The following is a 21725-nucleotide window of genomic DNA, read 5'->3' on the forward strand; positions in this document are numbered from 1 at the left end:
GTTTCCCCCCATGTAAATGGATGGGAGAATCTGTCCCCCCAACATTTGGGAGTGGGAACATTCCCTTCTGGAGCAGTGAGAGGGCTGACTTCCTGGGTCCTCTTGGCATTGCATCCTCTGAGCACCCCATTTATTTTCCTCTAAGGTTTGTAATCCTGATTAGTTTTGTGGATCCAGTACTTACTGTTGGTCTAATCACTTTGCAGCAGGGTGATAATGCATCTCGTTAGTTTTAATTGATCTGCAAATTGTTTTAGAGACTCCACTTAAACTTGTTTTAAGTGAAGTCTGCTTTTGCTTCCTTAATCTACAAAATGTCAGCATACCAAAGTGTTTATTAATGTTAATAAAACTTTATTAAGTCCATATACATAACTATGCAAAAGCATAACCTATGCATGAACTTTAGGAAAGTTGACTGACTCACAGAACACACTTACACTTTTGCCATTTAATTATTTTCTTTTAGGTCCTAATTTTTCTAGTTTTAATTTTACCACCATCTTCACACCAACATGCTTAAGTGATGTACCATCTTTTGAGATAAGTAGGGAGCTGATTTTTCCTATGGCCATTAGTTAATAGTTCCAAGTTTCTTCTTTAAATCTGAAGTATTTTTATGACCCAGGATATGGTCTATCTTGGTGAATGTCCCATGTACACCCGAAAAGCATGTGTTCTGCTGTTAATGGATGGAGTGACAGTTAGATCTAGTTGGTTGATGGGTGCTGTTCAGTTCTTCTATATCCTTGCTGGTTTTCTGTAAACTAACTCTGTTACTGAAAGAGGAATGTTAAAGTTCCTCTTTATATATAATTGTGCCTTAGTTTGTCTTTCTCCTTTCAGTTGATTTTGCTTTGTGCAGGCATACCTTGTATTGTGCTTCACAGACACTACTGCGTTTTCATCAAAATCAAGGCAAGACCCTCCACTAGCAAAAGAATTACAACGTGCTGAAGGCTCAGGTGATGGTTAGCATTTTTTAGCAATAAAATATTTTTAAATTAAGATACGTACATTTGTTTTAGACATACTGTTATTGCACACATAATATACAATGTAAGCATAACTTTTATGTGCATTGGGAAACCAAAAAAATTCGCGACTCCCTTTATTGCGGTGGTCTGTAACTGAACCTGCAATATCTCTGAGGTAGGCCTGTGTCTTTTGAAGCTGTTGTTAACTGTGTACACGTGTAAGACTGTCCCGGTGACCTGCACGCCAGCTTTAAGTAGTGTTTACACGGTATGTCTTCTTCCATCCTTTTACTTTTAACCAGCCTATATCATGTGAAGTGCCTTTCTTATACACAGCATATAGTTGGGTTATGTTTATTTTTCCTGACTGTCTTTTCATTGGTGTGTTTAGACCATGTTCATTTAATGTAATTATTGATCTGTTTGGATTTAGTTCTTCCATATCTTACTTGTTTTCTCTTTTTTCCTCAATTTTTCGTTCCTCTGTTTCCCATTTACTGCCTTCTTTTAGGGTATACGAGCATTTTTAAGTGTTCCGTTTTAATTTATTATGATTTTGGCTGTTACCTTTCTGTATAGGTTTTTTAGTGATAGCCCTAGAATGAAATGTTTTTAATTCTTAAGTATCTAAGAGTGAGCTTTTTCTTTTTTCAACTATTATACTCTCACCTGTTGCCAGTTTCTCATAGAAATATTGTAGATGCTCTTGTTTAGGTAGCTCAGCTTCTGGAGTTGAGGGAATTTCAAAGTCGGAGGAGCTCTGTGAGTCTGCATTGGTGCTATGATTTAACAGCCTGGTATCCTGAGGTATGTGTTTCCTGCTGCTTAGAGTAGTTGGTTCTGCAGCACTTGGAACTATATTTACACCTGGATCTCTGCTTTTCAAGTCAGACTGAGTGTCCTTTTGTTCCGTCTGAGAGGCAGAAACATTCTCGTTGATTCTTGGTCTGTAGCCACTTTTGTTCAAGGAGGTAGCACCTTTTGTCTCAAGACTGTTTCTGTCTTGAGAAGATAACAAGACCGTATCAGATTGGCTGTCCCAGCCTTGACTTCCTTGTTCTGAGATGTGTGTGGACTGAGAAGAATTCTGGGAGGAGATGTGAGTCGACTCCCCGTCCGAGTCACTGAAAAGCTGTGGTGACTGAGCGTCCCCTGCCTCTGCAGACGAAGGGAGGTTTTCCAAACCATCATCTGGGACGTCATCATTTCTTTTAAAGAATACCTCCCACTGTGGTACCTCTTCAGCCACCTTCTGTTGGTGTGTGACGGGACCTGGGTCTCCTGGAGATGAGACGGGGATATGTGATTCTTCCTCACTTTCACTGTTGGATTCCTCACAATCTATGAAGTTGGTGCAGAGAGAGGTTTGCATGCTGTCTGCTATGAAGCATCCTGTGCTTTGTCTCAGTTTTTCAGGTTGGTCTGGTGACACGGCAGCCGTTGGAAGTACCTCACGGTGCAGAGCTGGCTGGTTTGGAACCCTGTGCCTTAACGGTACTGGCAGAGGATCGTCAAAGAGGTCGTCCTCCTCCTCCTCTGGGAGAACAGAGAAAACAGGCTTGTAAGAAACAGTGCGAAGGGAACCAGTTTGTGCTTTTAATTCAAAATCCAGTTGTAGCATTAAGCTACATTTTTCATTCATGGAATTGCAAATAATAGGCAGTTCATGCTTCTTCCAAGAGAAATGAAAAGGCCCCTTATTCTTGGGATATTCTGAACAGGATAACCACCATCCTTCAACTTCTTACAATGTTAGATGGTGAGTTGAGAGTCTAGATCTGTGTTCCCCGAATAAGGCCACAACACCCTATCTGTGGTTCTCAAACTTGATTAATCGTTAGCACATCTGGAGAGCTTTTTAAAAAAACACAGCTTTCTAATCTCATTCCAGACCTACTGAATCCCTTACAGTGGGACCCAGTAATTTGATTTTTGCTCTACATTCTGCAGCTGATTTTGTTCACAGCCAGTTTTGTGAACCACCCAGACTAGAGAAGTTTGCAAATTCTAGATGCTCAACAAGTTGGCTGGTTTAATATAAAGACAACAGTTAATTTACTCTAAAGTTTTCCTTCTAGAAACATTGATACCGACTTTGTGTTTGTTACGAGCTGAATGTGTGTCTTCCCAAAATTCACAATTTGAAGCTCCAACCTCAATGTAATGGTATTTAGAGGTGGGACCCACATGATGGGATTAATGTTGTTAAAAGAGGAAACCAGATGTCTCACTTTCTTAACGCCCATGCACGACGGAAAGGCCTGTGAGCCCACTGCGGAGGCAGCGGTTACCAGCCAGCACGCAGACCCTCACCAGGAACCCCGCCGGCGCCTTCCCCTTGGAAATCCCGGCCTCCAGAACTGTGAGCAGTAAATGTCTGTTGTTTGAGTCACTTAACCTAAGCTACGGTGTGTGTTACAGCAGCCAGCGCTGGTGCACAGACAGGCTGAGAGAGAGACTGGGGGAACACGTACAGATGAGATGGACTTTAACCAAAACAATAATAAATCACAGTTAGTGTCAAGAACTGAAAGTCAACAAAATTCATGTTACTGATTTTTGAAGCAGGCTGCATTAGCATATAGTGAGCCCAGTCCATTTAAATTCTTAAATTGAGGAAACCTTCCTTGGACAGTGAAATTCTCTAATTAATATGTGAGATTTACATAAATTAAAATGATAAGGCAAAGAATTGGGGGGGGGAACATATTTTCCTGGCCTCTACTAGCACGTAACCTAAGACGGAAATTAAATGCTCACGCGACTCCTGTATATGGCAACTTAACTGTTCCAGTGCTGAATCCGGTGTTACCTTACAATTATCTACATCTTAGAAAGATAACTATTTTCCCAGTGATAAAGGATGTAACTAAACACTACATTTTTTTAAAGCCACTAAAAAAAATGGACCATAGCGACCATCTAGCTCCCATTTTACCAACGAGGAGACGGGCCCAGACAAGGTATGTGATAATGCATAAGTCGAAAAACTAGACAAGCGGAGCTAGGAATCAAACTCAATTCTTAAAAGTACCCTGTTCTGTTATGATTTATAATTAAGCAAGCAACTGTCCTTTTCTAAAGGACTTAAGGTGACTGAGATGTTTAGCTACGTTATTTGCAATCATCATAGTCTCTAAGTATGGCTTTACTTTAAGCCATGGATTATACATTTGTTTTAGCTCTCCCACTAGTGTGCCAGTTATCTTTTTATGAAACGTTTTTGTATCATCTCTAAGTTGGACAGTTTCATGTTCCTCTGGATCCAGGTATATGGTGTATGTCAACTGTAAAATACTTTAATCTGTCAAAACATTTTCACATTAACTCACCTGTATGTATCTGAAAAAACAAGTAGTTTCTATATTAGTTTATTCTGAGATTAGTTTATTCTTTGTTAAAACTATAAAAATTTTAAATTTCAGTATATAAAAATGGAAAGGCATGTAACACCAAGAAAATACCACAATAAATGTGAAGGTACTGAAATCCTTAATGTTTACAAACTGATAAACCCAATTAAAAAAAATGGACAAACGTGATAATTCATAGATACTTTCCACCACCATGCATTGTTGATGTCTATGTTATAAACTAGTATAATCATACTGGAAGACAATTTGGCAATATGTATCAAGCACCTTAATTTCTGAAATTTAACCCAATAATGAGAAATATAAAATAGAATTACGTATCATGTTCATCACAGTATTATTTATAAAATCAAAAAGTTCGAAATAACCTAAATGTATAATGACAAAGATTAAATATACCATTATCTAGTCATAATGCAAAGTATGCAGCCATTAAATTGGCATTTTTGAATAACACAAATTTTCCAGTAGGAAGTTTAAATGAGTGTGTATATGCAGTGATCCAAGCTGCTTTTCAGCCTGCATAGACTCCTCCCATACTTGCACACTGCTTCGGAAACAGCTTTGCCTTAAGCCCCAGTGTCCTTCCTGCCCTGGCCCCAAACTAAGGACTGCTGTCCTCCTTGCCACAATCCCAGTAAGAATGTTGGAGGCTTGAAGAGCGTTCGGACACTGCCTTTCCACTGCAGGTACTACTCTCATTGGTGTCTACGCAATGTTGCTTTTTAAACATTTGCAATATCACCCCTGAGTTTGGTAGCTACTTATGTAAAAGAATAGGGGGAAAGGAAATACAGTAAAATGCTAATCAAAATAATTTAGCGCTGTGTGGTCTACACAACGCTTCTAAATTACCTACGGTGAGTACGTGCTACTTTTATCAGAACGGAAGCAGTAATTTTTAAACATTGGTCTGTAGGGATAATTATAGTGGTTAACTAGTAAGTTATACAAAGCTAAAACAGCACAAAGAGCTCTATTAAAATGGTTTTTAAAAGAGGCTAAGAGAAGAATGACTTCTCAGCTTGCCCCTCAGGTAGATTTAATAATGTGTATATGAACCCTGACTTGTATCATGGTAAGAACTAAATAATGAAAGACTTGTATCATGAAAGACTGGTCAGCGCACTAGTAAAGATCACAGAGACCTTGAAGCACACGTGGCACAACATGAGAATTACAAAGTCGGTGACAGGTAGGAACAAGCATGATGACACCCTTGGCTCACAAAATTCACCTAGAGGTGACACCACAGGATTGTGGGAAGATTTATAGTGGCACAAATATTTAAAACTATAAAAATTGCTATATTGGTAACTAATGAAAAGCCTAAGGAATCTAGAAGGAACAAAATCACAGCTACCGAAAAGGATAAAGCAAGAACAAACAAAATGGAAGTGAACGATAATTTAAAAATTCTTACACTAGTGGCCCAATCAAAAAAGACATACTCCATCAAAAACAAGCATCATTTGGGTAAATGCATAAATATACAAATTAAGTTAAAAAAAATTTTTTAGAGATTTATGCTTCCAGCCAAGAAAGTAACAGACTAGATTTAACCTCTCACCTGAAACAACTAAAAGCAAGGAAAAATATAACAAAAGCTCTCAAGAAATTGGACAGTGACACCTGAGAAATGTGAAACAAATGAAGTGAGCCCTAAGATTGCCCCAGCTTTCTGGTTTCCAGGCAGGAAGGGGACACCGAGGTAGAGCTATGCAGCATCCCTGAATTGAGACAGACATAAACGGGAGTCTCAGAAAGCCAAGGTGGCTGGATTCAGAGGAGAGGCCAGAGAGCAGATGGTGGGACCAAAGAGCTCGCTCTGCAGAGGGGCCCTCCAGCACTCAGCATGCTGATCAGCGCATCCTGTGACAGCACATCCCGACGCCGGCCAGCCGGGGAAAGAATACTCCAGAGAATGAAAGGAAACAATGCCCGCTCCCGACCGAATGGAACATATAATTCGTGGGTGTTTTACTGTAAGAGTACTAAGAAGGGCCTTGTCTCGGTAGTGGGGAAAGTTAATTCTAGACTAAGGGCTGCTCTGCGCCTGCCTTACAGAGATAAAAAGCAGCACACAAAAAGATCAAACTTTCCAAGTCACAACCACATGCCTGAACCAAGTTCAAGAATATTTTTAGAAACCCAAAATTATACAAAACCTAACAAGGTGAAGTTTAGGAGGTATGGCGTCCAATAAAAGATTATGACATGCAGGAAGGTGGGAAAATACAACTTATACTAAGGAAGAGAGTCAAAACTCACCCAGAAATGATAAAACGTGGTAGTAAATCTTCATGATCTTGGATTAAGCAATAGTTTCTTAAATATGACACCAAAAGCACAAGTTATAAAAAAAATTAATTGGACTTCATCAAAATTTAAATTTTGCACTTCAAAAGACACCATCAAAAAAGTAAAAAGATCAGTTTGTTCTTTGTATCTATGAATCTGTTACTGTTTTGGTTTGTTCATTTATTTTCTTTAGATTCCAACATATAAGTAAAAACATAGGATATTTGTCTCTCAGTCTGACTTATTTCACTTAGCATAATACCCTCTAGGTCCATCCATGTTGCAATGGGAGCAGGGTGAAAAAGGTAAAAGGATTAAGAAATGCAAATTGGCAGTTACAAAATAGTTACAGGATTGTAAACTACAGCAGAGAGAATATAGTCAGTAATGTTGCAACAACTATGGATAGTGACAGAGTGGGTACTAGGACTAATTGGGGGGGGGGGTCACCACATAAATTATACTGTGTTTCCCCGAAAATAAGACCTAGCCGGACCATCAGATCTAATGCGTCTTTTGGAGCTAAATGCGTCTTTTGGAGCTAATGATCCGGGTATGTCTTATTTTCGGGGAAACGGTATGTTTTCCTAACCACTATATTGTACACCTGAAATTAATATAATGAATGTCAACTGTAACTGAAACAAATTTTTTTTAAATATCTCACAGAAATTAAAAATATATATATACAAGCAAGAGTCCTATGATATACATATAAATATGCTCAAATGAAATTACTATGAAAAGAACAGTTAAATTATTGCACTCCTATGTGGAACAAATGCAACTGTTTAAAAAGAGTGAACTATTTGTACCTATACTGAAGATTCTTCAGGATACATAATTTAGTAAACGAAATTATATAAACAATGATTTTATTATTAAAAAGTGTGAATGCATGCAAAGAATAATTTCTGGGAAATAATATTCCAAGTCACCAGCTGTAAGACGTGGGAAATACATAGCGATGGGGGGATTGAAAAACAAGTATGTTCACATTTTACTTTACGTGTTTTGAATTAATTTGAATGAATACATATGTAAAAGTTCATCAGGCTGCTTACTTAATACACATTACTGTATCTAGGTTATTCCTTAATAATTTAAAAAAAGGTAATTGATACATGTTCAAAAAAAAAAACAAAAAAAGACCAAAATTTTTTAAAAAGTAAAAAGACAAGCTGCAGGTTGGGAGAAAATATTTACAAATCATATCTGATAAAGGGCTTATATGTAGACTATATAAAGAACTCTTACAGTAAGACCGATAATCCAATTTAAAAACAGGCAAAAGATTTGAACAGGCATTTTACTAAATAAGATCAGTAAATGGCCAATAAGCACGAGAAAAAAGCTCAACATCAATAGAGAAATGTAAATTGAAACTAATGAGATACAACTTTACACCCACTAGAGTGGCTATAATCAAAAAGACAACAAAAAGTGAAGTAGGAGGTGAAGAAATTGGAATCCTTCCATATTGCTGGTGGGAATGAAAGTGTGTTCAGTTTGGAAAACAGTTTGTCAGTTTCTTTAAATGTTAAGACATTTACTGTATGTTTTGGGCTAAATGTGTTCCCCCACAAAAAGCAATTCCTATGTTGAAGCCTAACCCCCAGTGTGGCTATATTTGGACATGAGGCCTCTAAGGAAGTAATTACAATTAAGGGTAGGACCCTGATCCAACAGGATTAGTAAGTATCCTTATGGGAAGAGACATCAGAGAGGGTGTCCCCCACCCCCAGGCAAGGCTATGAGAGGACTTAACAACATGGCAGCCACCTTCACACCAACAGAAGAGGCTTCAGAATGAAACCCACTCTGCCAGCACCTTGATCTTGGAATTCCCAGCCTCCAGAATTATGAGAAAGCAATTTGTCATTGAAGCCACCCAGTCTGGTATTTTGTTATGGCGGCTTACGCAGAGTAAACCCATATAACCCAGAAATTCTGTTCTCCACCCAAAATAAATGTCCAGGCAAAAAATTATACACAAATACTCACTTCAGCATTACTTACAAATAAAAAGTAGAAACAATCCAAATGACCATCAGCTGGTGAATGGTTAAATAAAATGTACATCCATACGATGGAATATTATTTGGCAGTAAAAAGGAATAAAGTACCGATACATATCACAAGATGGAGGGACTTGGAAGACATGTAAGGGAAAAAAGCCAAGCACGAAAGACCAGATGTTTGGTTCCATTTATATGCAGTGTCCAGAAGAAGCAAATCTATAGAGACAGGCCATAGATTAGTGGTTGCCTAGGGCTGAAGGTGGTTTCAGGGAATGACTTTAAATGTACAGTTTCTTTCTGGAGTAACGGAAACGTCTGAAATTAGTGGCGATGGTTGCACAACTCTGTTCTAATAACAGTCATGGAATTCTTCACCTAAAAAGGGTGAAATTTATGGTATGTAAATTATACTTAAATTTAAGGCTTTAAAAATTTGACAGTTTCAAAGCAAAAAAAAAGTAATTGTGGAGTTTCTAAAAGAAGTCAAATGTGACAATAATAGCACGAAGACTGGGAGGGGGACAAATGGAACTATATTGTTGTAAACCTCTGATACCATACTTGAAGTAGAATAATAGTTATCTTTTCACTTTAGTAAGTTAAAGATGAATACTATAAACCACTAAATAACAAAAAACTACAGTTAATAAGCCAACAAGACATTAAATGGAATGTATCAATATGCAATCCAAAAGAAGGCAGAAGAGGAAGAAGAAATAAAGAACAGATAACACATAGTAAGATGGCACATATAAACCTAACCATATCAACAGAATTACATTAAACCTAAATGGTCTAAGCACTCAATTAAAAGGCAGAAATTATCCAATTGGCTATAAAAAAAACAACATCCCAAAATATGCTGCCTACAAGAAACCCACGTCAAATATAAAGGCAGTTAAGTTGAAAATACATAGGTGGAAAAAAGATACACCATGGTAACACTAATCAGAAGAAACCACTGGTTATGGTAATATCTAAAGAAGTAGATTTCAAAGCTAAGCGTACTATCAGGATTTTATACGCATATATTTCCTAAAGGTAAAGGGGTCAGTTCCTCAGGAGGGTATCATCTTGAACGTGTGTATATCTAATAACAGTTCTTCAAACAGATGAGGCCAAAAGTGATAGAACTGCAAGGAGAAGTAGACAAATCCACAGTTATAAATGGAGATTTCACCCACTTTCTCAATCATGGTTAGAGCATGTGGGCAGAACAAGTAAGTCAGCAAGGATACAGAAGACTTGACCATCATCAACTACACTTGAACTAACTGACATTTATAGAACTCTCCACCCAACAGCTTCAGTTTGCTCACTGGTAAAACTGAGATGATCCCCCTTATTTTGACGATTACTATAATATGTGCAAGAGATCTAGCACAATACCTGCCATACAGTAAGTGCTCAGTAAATAGTACTATTATTACTATGTTTTGCTCATGTATTATTAGCTCCATAGTACAACTGGCTTTACAGCAGAGCACTGAAAAGTCAGGCTCCTAACCACAAAATCACATAAAGCAGCAGACTTCCCTCAATCCGAAGTTCTGATTTCCACCTCAGAGCTTCCCCTCTACTCTTCACTGGGAAATGAACGAAGGGAGAAAAGTGTAGAGAAAATCCATTATGTATAAGCACCACTGATCAATCTGATTGGAAATGAGGGCAAGGAGAGTTGCCATTATCAGTATTTTCTAGTATCTTGAAGGAAATATTCAGGGCTAACAGGCGAGTCCTTATGGCCTATACAAACTATGGGGCGTATTTCCAGAAAGCTGAGAACACCATTCAATACAGGCACTTGTTTTAAACCAATGAAGGAGATGGAAGTCCTGATTTTACAGGCTGAAGACAGAAGGCGAAGCACTTTCTGAGACCAGGTAACGAGTGACAGAGGGGCCCAGGCCCCACGCCCCGGTGCAGTTGTCACAGAACTGAGAAGCAGTCTTGCCTAGAAAACCCTCGCTTCTGCCCACACGCTCATTCTTACCTGAGTCTAGGGCAGTGGTTCTAGCTCTCTTCAGTTTCCCAAGTGGTTTGTACTTTGGCTCGGTGTTTTGGGAAGCTCGGCATAAAGGCTTTAAACTGAAACAAATATGGATTTTTATTTTTCCTGCTGGGAAAGCTGCTGGAATGTAAGCATCGTTTAGAGATTATAAAAACTTGACCATGGGGGAAATCACAGCTACTTTTAAAAACTGAAATGCAATGTTTAGTAATTAAAAATCACTTCAATATATTAATAAAGTGCTAATACAGCCTGGTGGATAACTAACTGCAGGACTGAGGGACAACAGCACCCCTACCTGCTTCTGCACTACAGAAAAGCAGGTCCCCATTCTATAAACTTAGTAAAACAGTGACACCTCCTGGCACTCTATAGCTAGCTGCTTCCCCTTTCCTCTTCAGGAAGGTTTATCTCCTGCAAGAAATCAAATTTGATCTCATTCGAGAAGCTGAAAGCTAAGACCCAGTGAAGATAAAATACAAAAGGGCAGAGAAATAAGATTTGAGGGCACCCTGCCCTTTTTCGAGGGCCTCTGTCTCCGTATGCCAGATTCCCAGAAGCCTTTAGGATTATACATAACATGCTCCCAACCAGAAACTGTAATCACAGCCACTTCACATCCTTGCCCCTGTTCTCAGGCCCGAAACTATTCTCTGAATCCATCCCGTTCAACAACACAAGTTCCACAGTAGTGAGTACTCACATTTCTATAACTTTATCCACAGTTGTGCCCATTGGAATGACATTTGGATATGCATTCACAGGGCAGATGTAGCTCAAGAAATCTTTAATCTAGAAGAAGGAAAATAAAATAGATCCATTAACGGTGAAAAATCTGGGTGTTACAGAAGCAGGAAGCTCGTGGTTGTGGTTGTCAGTGCTAGCTGCACCTGGAGTGCAACTGGGGACCTCTTACGGAAAAAACAAAACAACCCCCAGCGATCAGTCCCCACTCCAGAGATCCTTTGAACCCTGCGCTGCCATGGGGCCTGAGACTCGGTGTATTTAAACGTTCCATAGTAAGGACTGAGAATCACTGATTAATGGAATTCAAAGCGTCTGCATTTCTTCATTTGTCAGTTTCTTTGTCTAAGGTCGGTCGCCCATATGTAACAAATCCTTCAAGTACATTAGAATTTATAATAGCTGAGTATTTAATACACACAAGAAAACAAAGTCTTAGTGTTGCACTTCTTTCCTCCAACAAGTAACTGTTAGCAACACCAAGGGAATCACGTCTTTGAGGTTGCTTGATTTATTCTCAAGGTTTAGTCTAATCTAAACAAGGACAATTACATGCAAAATTCAATGAATCCCTTGATTTTCTGCAAAGCTCAGGATGCTAAACAGGAACTCTCACTATTCCTCAAAACATCTTACAACCCAGATGAACTTCAGCTTTGTCACTTACTAGATTTTGGTGAGCTTGTGATTCTGTTCGAGTTACCTGAAGTCTCTAAATCTTAGATTCTTCATCTAAAAGAATAAATGAGATAATGCATATAAAGTGCTTAGCCCAGTACCTGGCACATGGTTCAACATTCATAAAAATCCACTACTAAGCTGATAATGACAACACAAAGATTTTTGTTCCCTTCTGCAAATGGGGAGACTGAGGCTCAAAGTTAATTATTAGTACTCAACTTTTTCAAATAAAGGACCAAATCAAAAAAGGTCAGAACCCAAGAATTATCAATAACTCCATATTAAAATAAAATGGCTACCTTAATTAAGACAGGGGAAAAGACAGGAAGATCCATTCTTCTGATCTTTTCCACAAATAATTTCTTTTGTACTTTTAAATACTCAGCTAAATTCTAACTTACTTGTAGGGGACCGACCTTAGACAAGGAAACTAACGTCATATGAAGAAATACAGACACTTTGAATCCCATTAATCAGTGATTCTCAGGCCTTACTATGGAACGTTTAAATACACCGAGTCTTGGGCCCCATGGCAGCGCAGGGTTAAAAGGGTCTCTGGGGTAGGGCCTGAGCGATGGATGTTTCTTTTCCCTAAGAGGCCCCCCCAGTACAGGCATGCAAATAGAAACCATTATTTACCTACCTGCAACCTGTATGATTTGCATAACCAATCCAAAGTTGAGGCTGGTAGAAATCTGAGGCTTTTGAAAGGACTAAGGAGAAAGAAAGACCAAGCCTGTACCAGAAACGATTCACTTATTCTACTCAGAGAAGTGGCCACACAGAGAGAAGGGACACCCGCCAGAGGGACACACTCTCCCTTGTACAACTTGGTGCCCTTTTGTCAGATGCCTGCCATAAAACAATGCATTATAACTGGAAAACTCAGTTCTCGTTATTCACGGTAGTTCTATCAAGTCACGTGAACACTGATCTAGCTCCCAGGGGAAATGCGGGGTTCCTGCGGACCTCTGGTCACAGCGTTTCTGTCAACCCATCAGTGCATCGCCTTGTATGATGTGCGTTTCTGTTTAAAGTCACCTTATTGAATATACACTGTTGGCTCACTAACTGTACTCAGGCCAACAGCACTATGCCTCATGCCTGAACGAAGCTGACCAAGCATTCTCTCCAGAAGGCACATCCGCGCCTTCCCTGGGAACACTAGACAGCACGTCAGCACTACGCTTGGGGGCCGCTTTACACAGTGAAGTCAACAAAAAGCTCAAAAATCGGAAAAACGTGGCGCTAAGCTGACTGCAAAAAGGACAACTGCAGGCTGGGAGCGGAACCAAAGAGGCAGAACTCGGCCTTGTTCCATCTGAGTCCGGCAAGTCCACGTTGTGGAGCTTGTGCCTGCAAACCGCCGACCACAAAGCACCGCAAGGATCGCCGTGGGGGTTACAAATGTTAGCGAGCAGGCCAATTTGTAAAGGAATCCACGAATAATAAGGATCAACTGTACTAAGAAAAAAACAAAGGAAATGACACAAATCCACTACGGTACTTACATTTGTAAACATAGTTCATGTTCTAGATATGTAGGACATAGGCCTATTAAAGCAGTTTTGGGGAAAGCCACTCCCTCCCGCCAGACACTACAAGAACAGGACTGAGCAGAGCTCGGAATAAGCCCACCGCGTGTATGATTAGCAGCTCTAAGGCCGGTGGGAGGAGGAAGAAGGTCTGCTGCCTCGAATACACCCATTAAAGGAGGTCATTTCATAAAGTCCCACGAAGGCTTGTGCTTCCCTCCTTGGCTGCTAACCACATTGAAGAAGAGAAATAAGACGGGAGCAGATGTGATTAGATGCTCTCCCTGAGACAGAGAGGAAACTCCGCCCCCAGGGGATCAACAGGAAGGGACCCGGCGCTGAGCCAGATGTCATACCAAGGACAAATCACCCGGGAGGGAAGAAAACATTTACTGAATTATACCATCAAAATGAATTACTTCCCAGCTGCTCGCACATAACCTATTTGTACCTGAATGCTACGGTCAGTTATTTAATAGAGATGTCATTGTGATATTTTGATAACGTGATGAATAGACAATACTACGGCTGACTCGTAAGAATGACGGTATTTGGAGCTCTGGGAGACTCCACCTGTTCAAACCATTAATACGTCCACTGCTGCAGGGCTGTATCCATGTGTCCCAAATACAAAAATAATAGTTATCAGGGAAATGGATTTTTAAGTGCAGAAGTGGCAAAACTAAAATTATATGACTTAAAGTGTCATGAAAAGCCTGCTTTTATATGGCTTTTTCTCCAATCCATGAAATGACTGAAAGCATGAGGGTTTTGCAAATAAACTACATAAATTAAGTTCCCATTCAGGCAGGTCAATTTCCTATATAAAAAGTACCATAACTAAACCATTTTAAGCCCTCTTAAAACTGAGTCTAATATACTATATCCTTCTTAAGGACAAGGTCCATAGTTCAATCACCTTTGTTTTTCCACACTGCTGAATATTCAGGACTATTTTTAAGTGACTTTTTAGTACAAATTCTGGGAGAGGCCGAGAATCTGGCCATTAAGGCTGCCTATAGCGACATTTTATCTAGTACTCCTTCAAATAAAATTTATGATTCTTGTATGCTAGGTGAACAGTACAACTGAAGTGGGAAAGTTAAAATATATTTAGGATGCACAGTGAGATGAAAACCTCAATCATACATATTCTTTAATATTAAGGCGGAAAACAGGTAATAATAGTAACCCCCTTTGTACGTAATAAACGTAGCTCATCCCCTGAGATATTTTCCCCGCATTTCTTTAGGAAAAGCCACAACAAATCTTCAGCAGTAGAAGAAGAGATGCCTCTGGAAGTCAAGGAGACTCACAGTCAGCAATAGGGCTGTACGTATATGGGATCCTCTTACCTCACTGTAGGAGGAATGAAAAGAAAAACAAGCTCTGTATGAACTCTCTCCAGTCCTAAAGGGAAATGAAAACACAAAATTAAAAGGTCACTTAACAAAATTAAGCGAAGTTCTATATCTCGAGCCTTCTCATGTAGGCAATTCCAGTAGGAAGTCACCCTACAGTCAAGAATTTCCTCCTGGGATAGGAGGGAACTGTTTCCAGCAATACAAATATCTGTAGACATTGTGAACAGCCAATATAAAGGAAATGTTGCTCAAAAATGGTGATCGTCATGGTATTCCTGTACTCCACCAACGGCTCTGTTCCCTCCACCATCAATTCATAACTCCTTGCCAAGCAAGATACCCTCAGTCTCCAACCATCTTATCTGCCCAACTCTAGCTGGGTAGATACTAAATAATAACGAAAAAGTATTTTTAAAAGATACTAAATAATAACGAAAAAGTATTTTTAAAAGGTTGAAAAACAATGGGACTATTTTCGGAAAGACGTACTGGCTGATGGTATTAGCTATCACATGAGTTTGGATGCAGCATGTCTGTACTTTAAATGGAGTTTAAATTTCAGAAGTTATTTTCCACAGTTATATTATGTCCTCTTCTTGGGCTTAGGCTAGATTGCATTTAAACTAAAATCAGACAATTTACCTCAAAGCAAGGTTTGTCTCCGAAGACCTACGACATTACTTTCTTACCTCACAATTATATTTGTTTTTCTGGTTCTTTCTCCAAACCACATCGTGGATGGCTTAATGCTGATTGTGTGGAGTGGAATTCTGCTTTTGGAAGTAATTCCACAGGGTAATTTATTCCACTGAAAATACTCCTCTGCCTAAAAAGGATTTTAAAAAGGATTTTAAAAATGAAAACAGTTCAACATTTTCAATAAATCTGTTTGTAGGAAAGGTCTCAAAAACAATTGGAGGTTAGTTTTCCTCCTCCATGGGAGGAGGAGAAATGTAGACATGAGGAAACAATCAGATAATTCCAAATTGAGGAATGTTCTGCAAAACAACTGGCCTGGACCCTTCAAAAATATCAGTGTGACGAAACAAGCTGGAGACCTGACCTACCTCACAGGAGACTAAAGAGGCTGAGTGAATGATGTGACACATGACTCTTCATTAAATCCTGGATGCCCTGCTCCACCCCCACCCCCCACCCCCACCGCTACAAGCTTTAAAGGACAGTAATGGGATAACTGGGGATATCTGAATATGGAATATATAATACCAATAGTACCGTATCTGTGTTCAACATCCTGAGTGGGAATTGCATTGTGGTTATATAGGAAACTGTCCTCATTCTCCAGCGACACGTGCTGAAGGTTTAGGGTGACGTGTCATGAAGTCTGCAGCTGACTCTCAAAGGGGTGGATTGGGGGTTACTGGTTACATAGAGAGACAGAGGGGCGAGAGTGTACATGTGACCCAGTGTTAGCACATGGGGGGATCCAGTCTCACAACTTTACTGTTTTTTAAATTTTTCAAAATAAAGTTAGAGAAAAATAATACCAAAAGTATTTTTTAAAGGTTGAAAAAGAATGGAGCTATTTTCCCAAAGACACTGTGTTTAGATGGAATCCTTCAAAAACACGAGCACTCCATCCAAATCACATGTCCTCCGGCTCCGTTGGGTCTGTTCCCTCTGAGATGAGAAGCCAGACACTTGGCACGCTGTGCTGTGTTCACTATTTTTCAGGCTACGTGACCTAAGAAACCCCTGCAGCCGCCAGAGGTAGTGGTTCAAGGCACACAGCCCTGTGAGAAAGGACAGGAGTAGCAGTTACAAATTCAACTGCTTTATGAGATGTGAGAAAACTCAGAGAAAAAAAAAATTGGTCAATTAAAAGATTTATGGGGAATGGGAGGCCAAAGACTACAAGGTCCAACAGAAAAAGGACAGTTTCATTCTGTATTTACGTTATTTTTATACATCCATGAATTCATTGGGCATGTGTGTGCACATGTATCCACACAAAAACAAAATGATGAAGTAAATTCATGAATGCAAGAAATTTCTTACCTTGTGGCTCTTCTACCTACACTGGGTCTGAAGTAGTACATTCCATGCTGTGGGTAAGAATTTTTTTCTTTTTTAATTCTTTATTTTAGGTCTAAGCAAAATTACACTGGGTTTTTGGCTGATGGAGGCAATATTACTACCATGGTAATTATTTAAATGTATAAGTGCTGTGTTTACTAAGATAAAAATTAAGCATCTGAATGCTAAGATACTTTAAAAGTTACAGGATAATTATGATCACACATACTACTGCATTTGAAGATCACTAATTAGTAGTAGTGATGTTGAATGACTATATAAAATTGTTTTAAATGTTAAAGGCAAATTCAAAATTTAATACCTGGCATTTGATAACAGAAGAACATTTAATAATAAAACGGAGTTCAATGGTGGCATTAGAAAACGCATTACAAGTGAGTTGAAAAGACATTAGATGGATGTTGGACGGATCTTGAGATTATTATGCTAAGCAAAATAAGTTAGATAGAAAAAGTTGAGAACCATATGATTTCACTGATATATATGTGATATAAAACAGAAAACAACAAAGGAAAAAAACAAACAAATAAAGAAACAAAAACTCATAGACACAGACAATAGTTTAGTGGTTACCAGACGGTAAGGGTGAGGGATAGTAGATGAAGGTAAAGGGGATCAAATACCTGGTGACGGAAGGAGAACTGACTCTGGGTGGTGAACACACGTGATATATAAATGATATATTATAGAATTATACACCTGAAACCTATGTAACTTTACTAACCATTGTCACCCCAATAAATTTTAATTAAAAAAAAAACAACACTAGAAATATTCATTTGAAATTGGACCAGCAATACATGTAACTATTTCAAAATTCAAAGTTATATCTAGATATTTATCTCAAATGAGAAGAAAAATAAAGTTTGTAAATGTGCATGGGTCATGAGTCACAAAAATAAGTAGCAATAGATTATGAATGTTTTCTTAAATTATAAACTAACATTTTACTAATTTCATTACAAATAAATTTTCATTACATAATTCATTACAAATAAACATATCAAATGTGTATGAGTATGTGTCATTAAAAAACCATAAGTACGTGTCTACAATTAAGAGGTCTGACAATTAAGTTCACAAGCTTGTTGCACCGATGTTGCTAAACTTTTCTGCTATCAAAGGGATTATTCATTATGAATTTGTACCAACTGGACAAACAGTTAACCAAGTTTACTATTTGGAAGTGCTGAAAAGGCTTCCTGGAAAAGTTAGACGACCTGAACTTTTCGCCAACAATTCGTGGCTCTTACCTCACAACAATGCACCAGCTCACAGGGCACTGTCTGTGAGGGAGTTTTTAGCCAGTAAACAAACAACTGTACTGGAACACCCTCCCTACCCACCTGAGCTGGACCCCATTGACTTCTTTCTTTACCCGAAGATAAAGGAAATATTGAAAGGAAGACATTTGGATGACATTCAGGACATCCAGGGTAATACGACGACAGCTCTGATGGCCATTCCTGAGAAAGAGTTCCAGAATTGCTTTGAAGGGTGGACTAGGCACTGGCATCGGTGCATAGCTTCCCAAGGGGAGTACTTCGAAGGTGACCGTAGTGATATTCAGGAATGAGGTATGTGGCACTTTTTCTAGGATAAGTTCGTGAACTTAATTGTCACACCTCATATTTACTAATTATGAAGTTTATGGTAATGGAAATCCAGTAGTGTGTAGTTGTATGATCTTGGGCCAGTAACTTAGGATCTCAGCCTCGGTTTTTACATTTGTAAATTGAAGAACCTAGAAAATGGAATTTCTAAGGTTCCTTCTGGACTTAAATTTCTGTTTTTCATGGCTCCTACAAACAGTAAGAAAAGCATTTACTACCATATTTCCCCAAAAAGAAGACCTAGCCGGACAATCAGCTCTAATGTGTCTTTTGGATCAAACATTAATATAAGACCCAGTCTTATATTACATAAGATCCGGTTTTATATAAGACCCGGTCTTACATTATAGTAAAATAAGACCGGGTCTCATATTAATGTTTGCTCCAAAAGACGCATTAGAGCTGATTGTCCAGCTAGGTCTTCTTTTTGAGGAACACAATATGTACCTTTGGATGGCGACACGCATGGATCTGAGTGTTGCGGTCTGTGGTGAGATGATGGAGAATGTCGGGCATGTTTCGAAACATGTCTAGTCTATCCACGTGAACCTGAGGAAAATAACACATATAAGAAAATTATTTGACTTGTATTCCTATAAATAGGGTAACTATGCAGGGGGAAATCACCCAGTCAGGGAACTCTTTCTTCTTTCTTGAAAGCTGTACTTTGTCTCTTTCGATGCACCCTGATATTCCACCAGAATGTCAACAGGCAAAGGACAAAGACCATATTCACACCTGTCAGCATTACCACCTACTGTTTGTGGTCATAAAAAATTCTGGATATTCCATTGGTGGATTTCACTGGATCATGCTAATACTGTCCTTCGTTTCATCAAGAGTCATTCAATTGATATGTATTGTGCACCTACTGTATGTCAAGCTTTCTTCTAAATATTGGGCATGTAGCAGAGGACGCAGAGGACAAAAGCAATCAGGAATGACTCAAGAAGACACACAGCATATGCCACAGAAGGGCGGTATGGGGGGCGGGGGGTGGGGCACGACCAGGAAGCAGAGCCGCATCCTCCCTGACCACACTTCTCTTTCTTAGATGGAAAGAGGGAGGGCAGATGTAGGAAAACCGAAAAAAAAACCTTGGCCACATTTAGAATTTTAAGGCTAATACATTTTAAAGGGTTAAAACCAATGTGTCTGTTTAAAGCTTCTCTTCTGGGTACTTCAAAGTTAAGTAACATGGACAGTACGCCCTCACTTAATGTCCTCGACAGGTTCTTGGAAATGCAGCAAAACGACGTGTAATGAAACCCACTCTACCACAGGCTGATCAATATAAACGAGACTTCAGTTCCCACAGCATCTCATTGACCTTACAACAAAACAACATTATTCAAGGACCCGCTGTACCTAAGGTGATATTAGGATTATGAAATGGCACCCAAAAAAAAGGTATTCTCATTTTGAACAAAACAGATTAGAACGAGGTCAAATTGCTGTGGCAATTAATATCAAGAGAGGTAGGAAAAGAACCCAAGCATAATGGCTCACTTATCCTGTGGTCTGTTCGGCTTTCTACCTGTTTACCAGAGACTGAGAAGAAGGGACAATGAATTTGCTTTTTTGGTCTAAGAAGGAGACAAAAAAGGGTAAATTCTGAGATGTACAGAGAGCGATACAGAAAATTCCATCCTCCCAGAAACGAAGGCGCCTGAAAAGGTGGCCACAGATCATCACTGAGGTTCCTTAGTCAAAAACTCAGTGTTCCCCCTTTTTAAATTCCTGATCTGAAATTCCTAAATTCCTTGTTTCTCTCCCCTACAAAGGAACGAAGAGACTTAACAAGAGGGCTCCCTGCTTTCGCCCACCTCAGCCCCTTCATGATTTCTCCTGCAATGCTTCTAGAGCAGGAGCTTCCAGTGTTTTTGAGTTCACACACCAGTAAAAGTTACAAAGCAAATTTGGGACTGGTAAAGGTAGTTGCTACCTTTATATTATGCCAAGAGAAGACATGAAAAAAAAATTATTGGATAGTACTGTAGGGGTGTGTGTGTGTGTGTGTGTGTGTGTGTATACACATTCCTAATATTACTGTGATGTTAATGTAAAAGGCTCTTTTAACACGAAAAATCTCAGAACGAAAGCAAGTCCTTCCCCAAATGGAGAACTGGCAACTTTACACCAACACATTTGGACAGAAGGACTTAAGGAACGAAGAAATTAAGGAAAGAATGACTAAGGAAATAAAGATTTATAAAAGGGAGGGAAGGAGGCATTTTAAAATTTCAAATGCAGAAAAACTAATCTTTTGTTTTACTAAATTACATTGCATATATTTAAGTTCTGGGCACAAGTTTGTTAGCTAGGGGATTGAAATGAAAAGATACAAAGTAGAACTTAAACGTCCAATGAGTTCCAGCACTTGGTTTTGTTCAGAATCGTTACTGAAAATCCATCTTGTCTTAGGGGACAAGGGCGGAAGCCACAGGCTGTGTGTGGGGACAGCAGGACTGAGGGTGGGGTGGGGATGTGGAGAAGATGGGGCGGACAGGGGAGCAGCCCTCACTCACACACACACACACACACACTGGGCCCTGCTGCCCAGGGTCCTGAGGGCCCAGCGCTGAACCATCTGAAAGGGACAGACGTTTTCAGACATATGTGACCATGACCCACAATAAGAAACAGTTTTCCACTGCAACCTGGTACGTATACACATACACATATGCGCATGTGTCTGATTCCGTCTGTCAATTTTCACAAAAGCAATACACTCAGATATTTTCTAGTTCAAATTTATATTCAATGCTGGTCACAATCACTAAATTTATTTCATGACCCTCAGTTTTGAAAAAGTACACTCTCTATGAGACGTTCCACCAAAGGACACTTCTCAGCCATCTGGGCCACTGTCAAATCCCCCCATGGGCACGTGACTAAACAAAGAGGACATATTCACAGGGGCTGCCAACCTGTGCCACACACATTTTGATAGGTTGTTTCCATCTGTTACTATTTTCAACTTTGGGGGGTTGGGAGAGGGAGGAAAGGTAAAGTGGGGAGGATGGAAGGGCGCACCAGAGGAGAA

At 39.3% G+C, this 21725-nt stretch overlaps 1 protein-coding gene across 4 annotated transcripts in view; it reads right to left on the minus strand.

Annotated features, from left to right (window-relative positions):
• Positions 1-337: 337 nt before the first annotated feature.
• DCLRE1C (DNA cross-link repair 1C) overlaps positions 338-21725 on the minus strand; it is a 34140-nt gene continuing 12752 nt past the window's right edge. For all 4 annotated transcript variants that reach the window (XM_033100755.1, XM_033100756.1, XM_033100757.1 and 1 more), the window contains 6 exons: positions 19127-19228; positions 15698-15834; positions 15000-15054; positions 11388-11476; positions 10667-10761; positions 338-2513 (listed from right to left, as the gene is read on the minus strand). In XM_033100755.1, coding sequence (XP_032956646.1) covers positions 1597-2513; positions 10667-10761; positions 11388-11476; positions 15000-15054; positions 15698-15834; positions 19127-19228 — 1395 coding nt within the window. In that variant the 3' untranslated portion in view covers positions 338-1596. The remainder of the gene's footprint in view (positions 2514-10666; positions 10762-11387; positions 11477-14999; positions 15055-15697; positions 15835-19126; positions 19229-21725) is intronic.

The sequence above is a fragment of the Rhinolophus ferrumequinum genome (assembly GCF_004115265.2).
Source record: "Rhinolophus ferrumequinum isolate MPI-CBG mRhiFer1 chromosome 5 unlocalized genomic scaffold, mRhiFer1_v1.p scaffold_110_arrow_ctg1, whole genome shotgun sequence".
Classification (NCBI taxonomy): Eukaryota; Metazoa; Chordata; class Mammalia; order Chiroptera; family Rhinolophidae; genus Rhinolophus; species Rhinolophus ferrumequinum.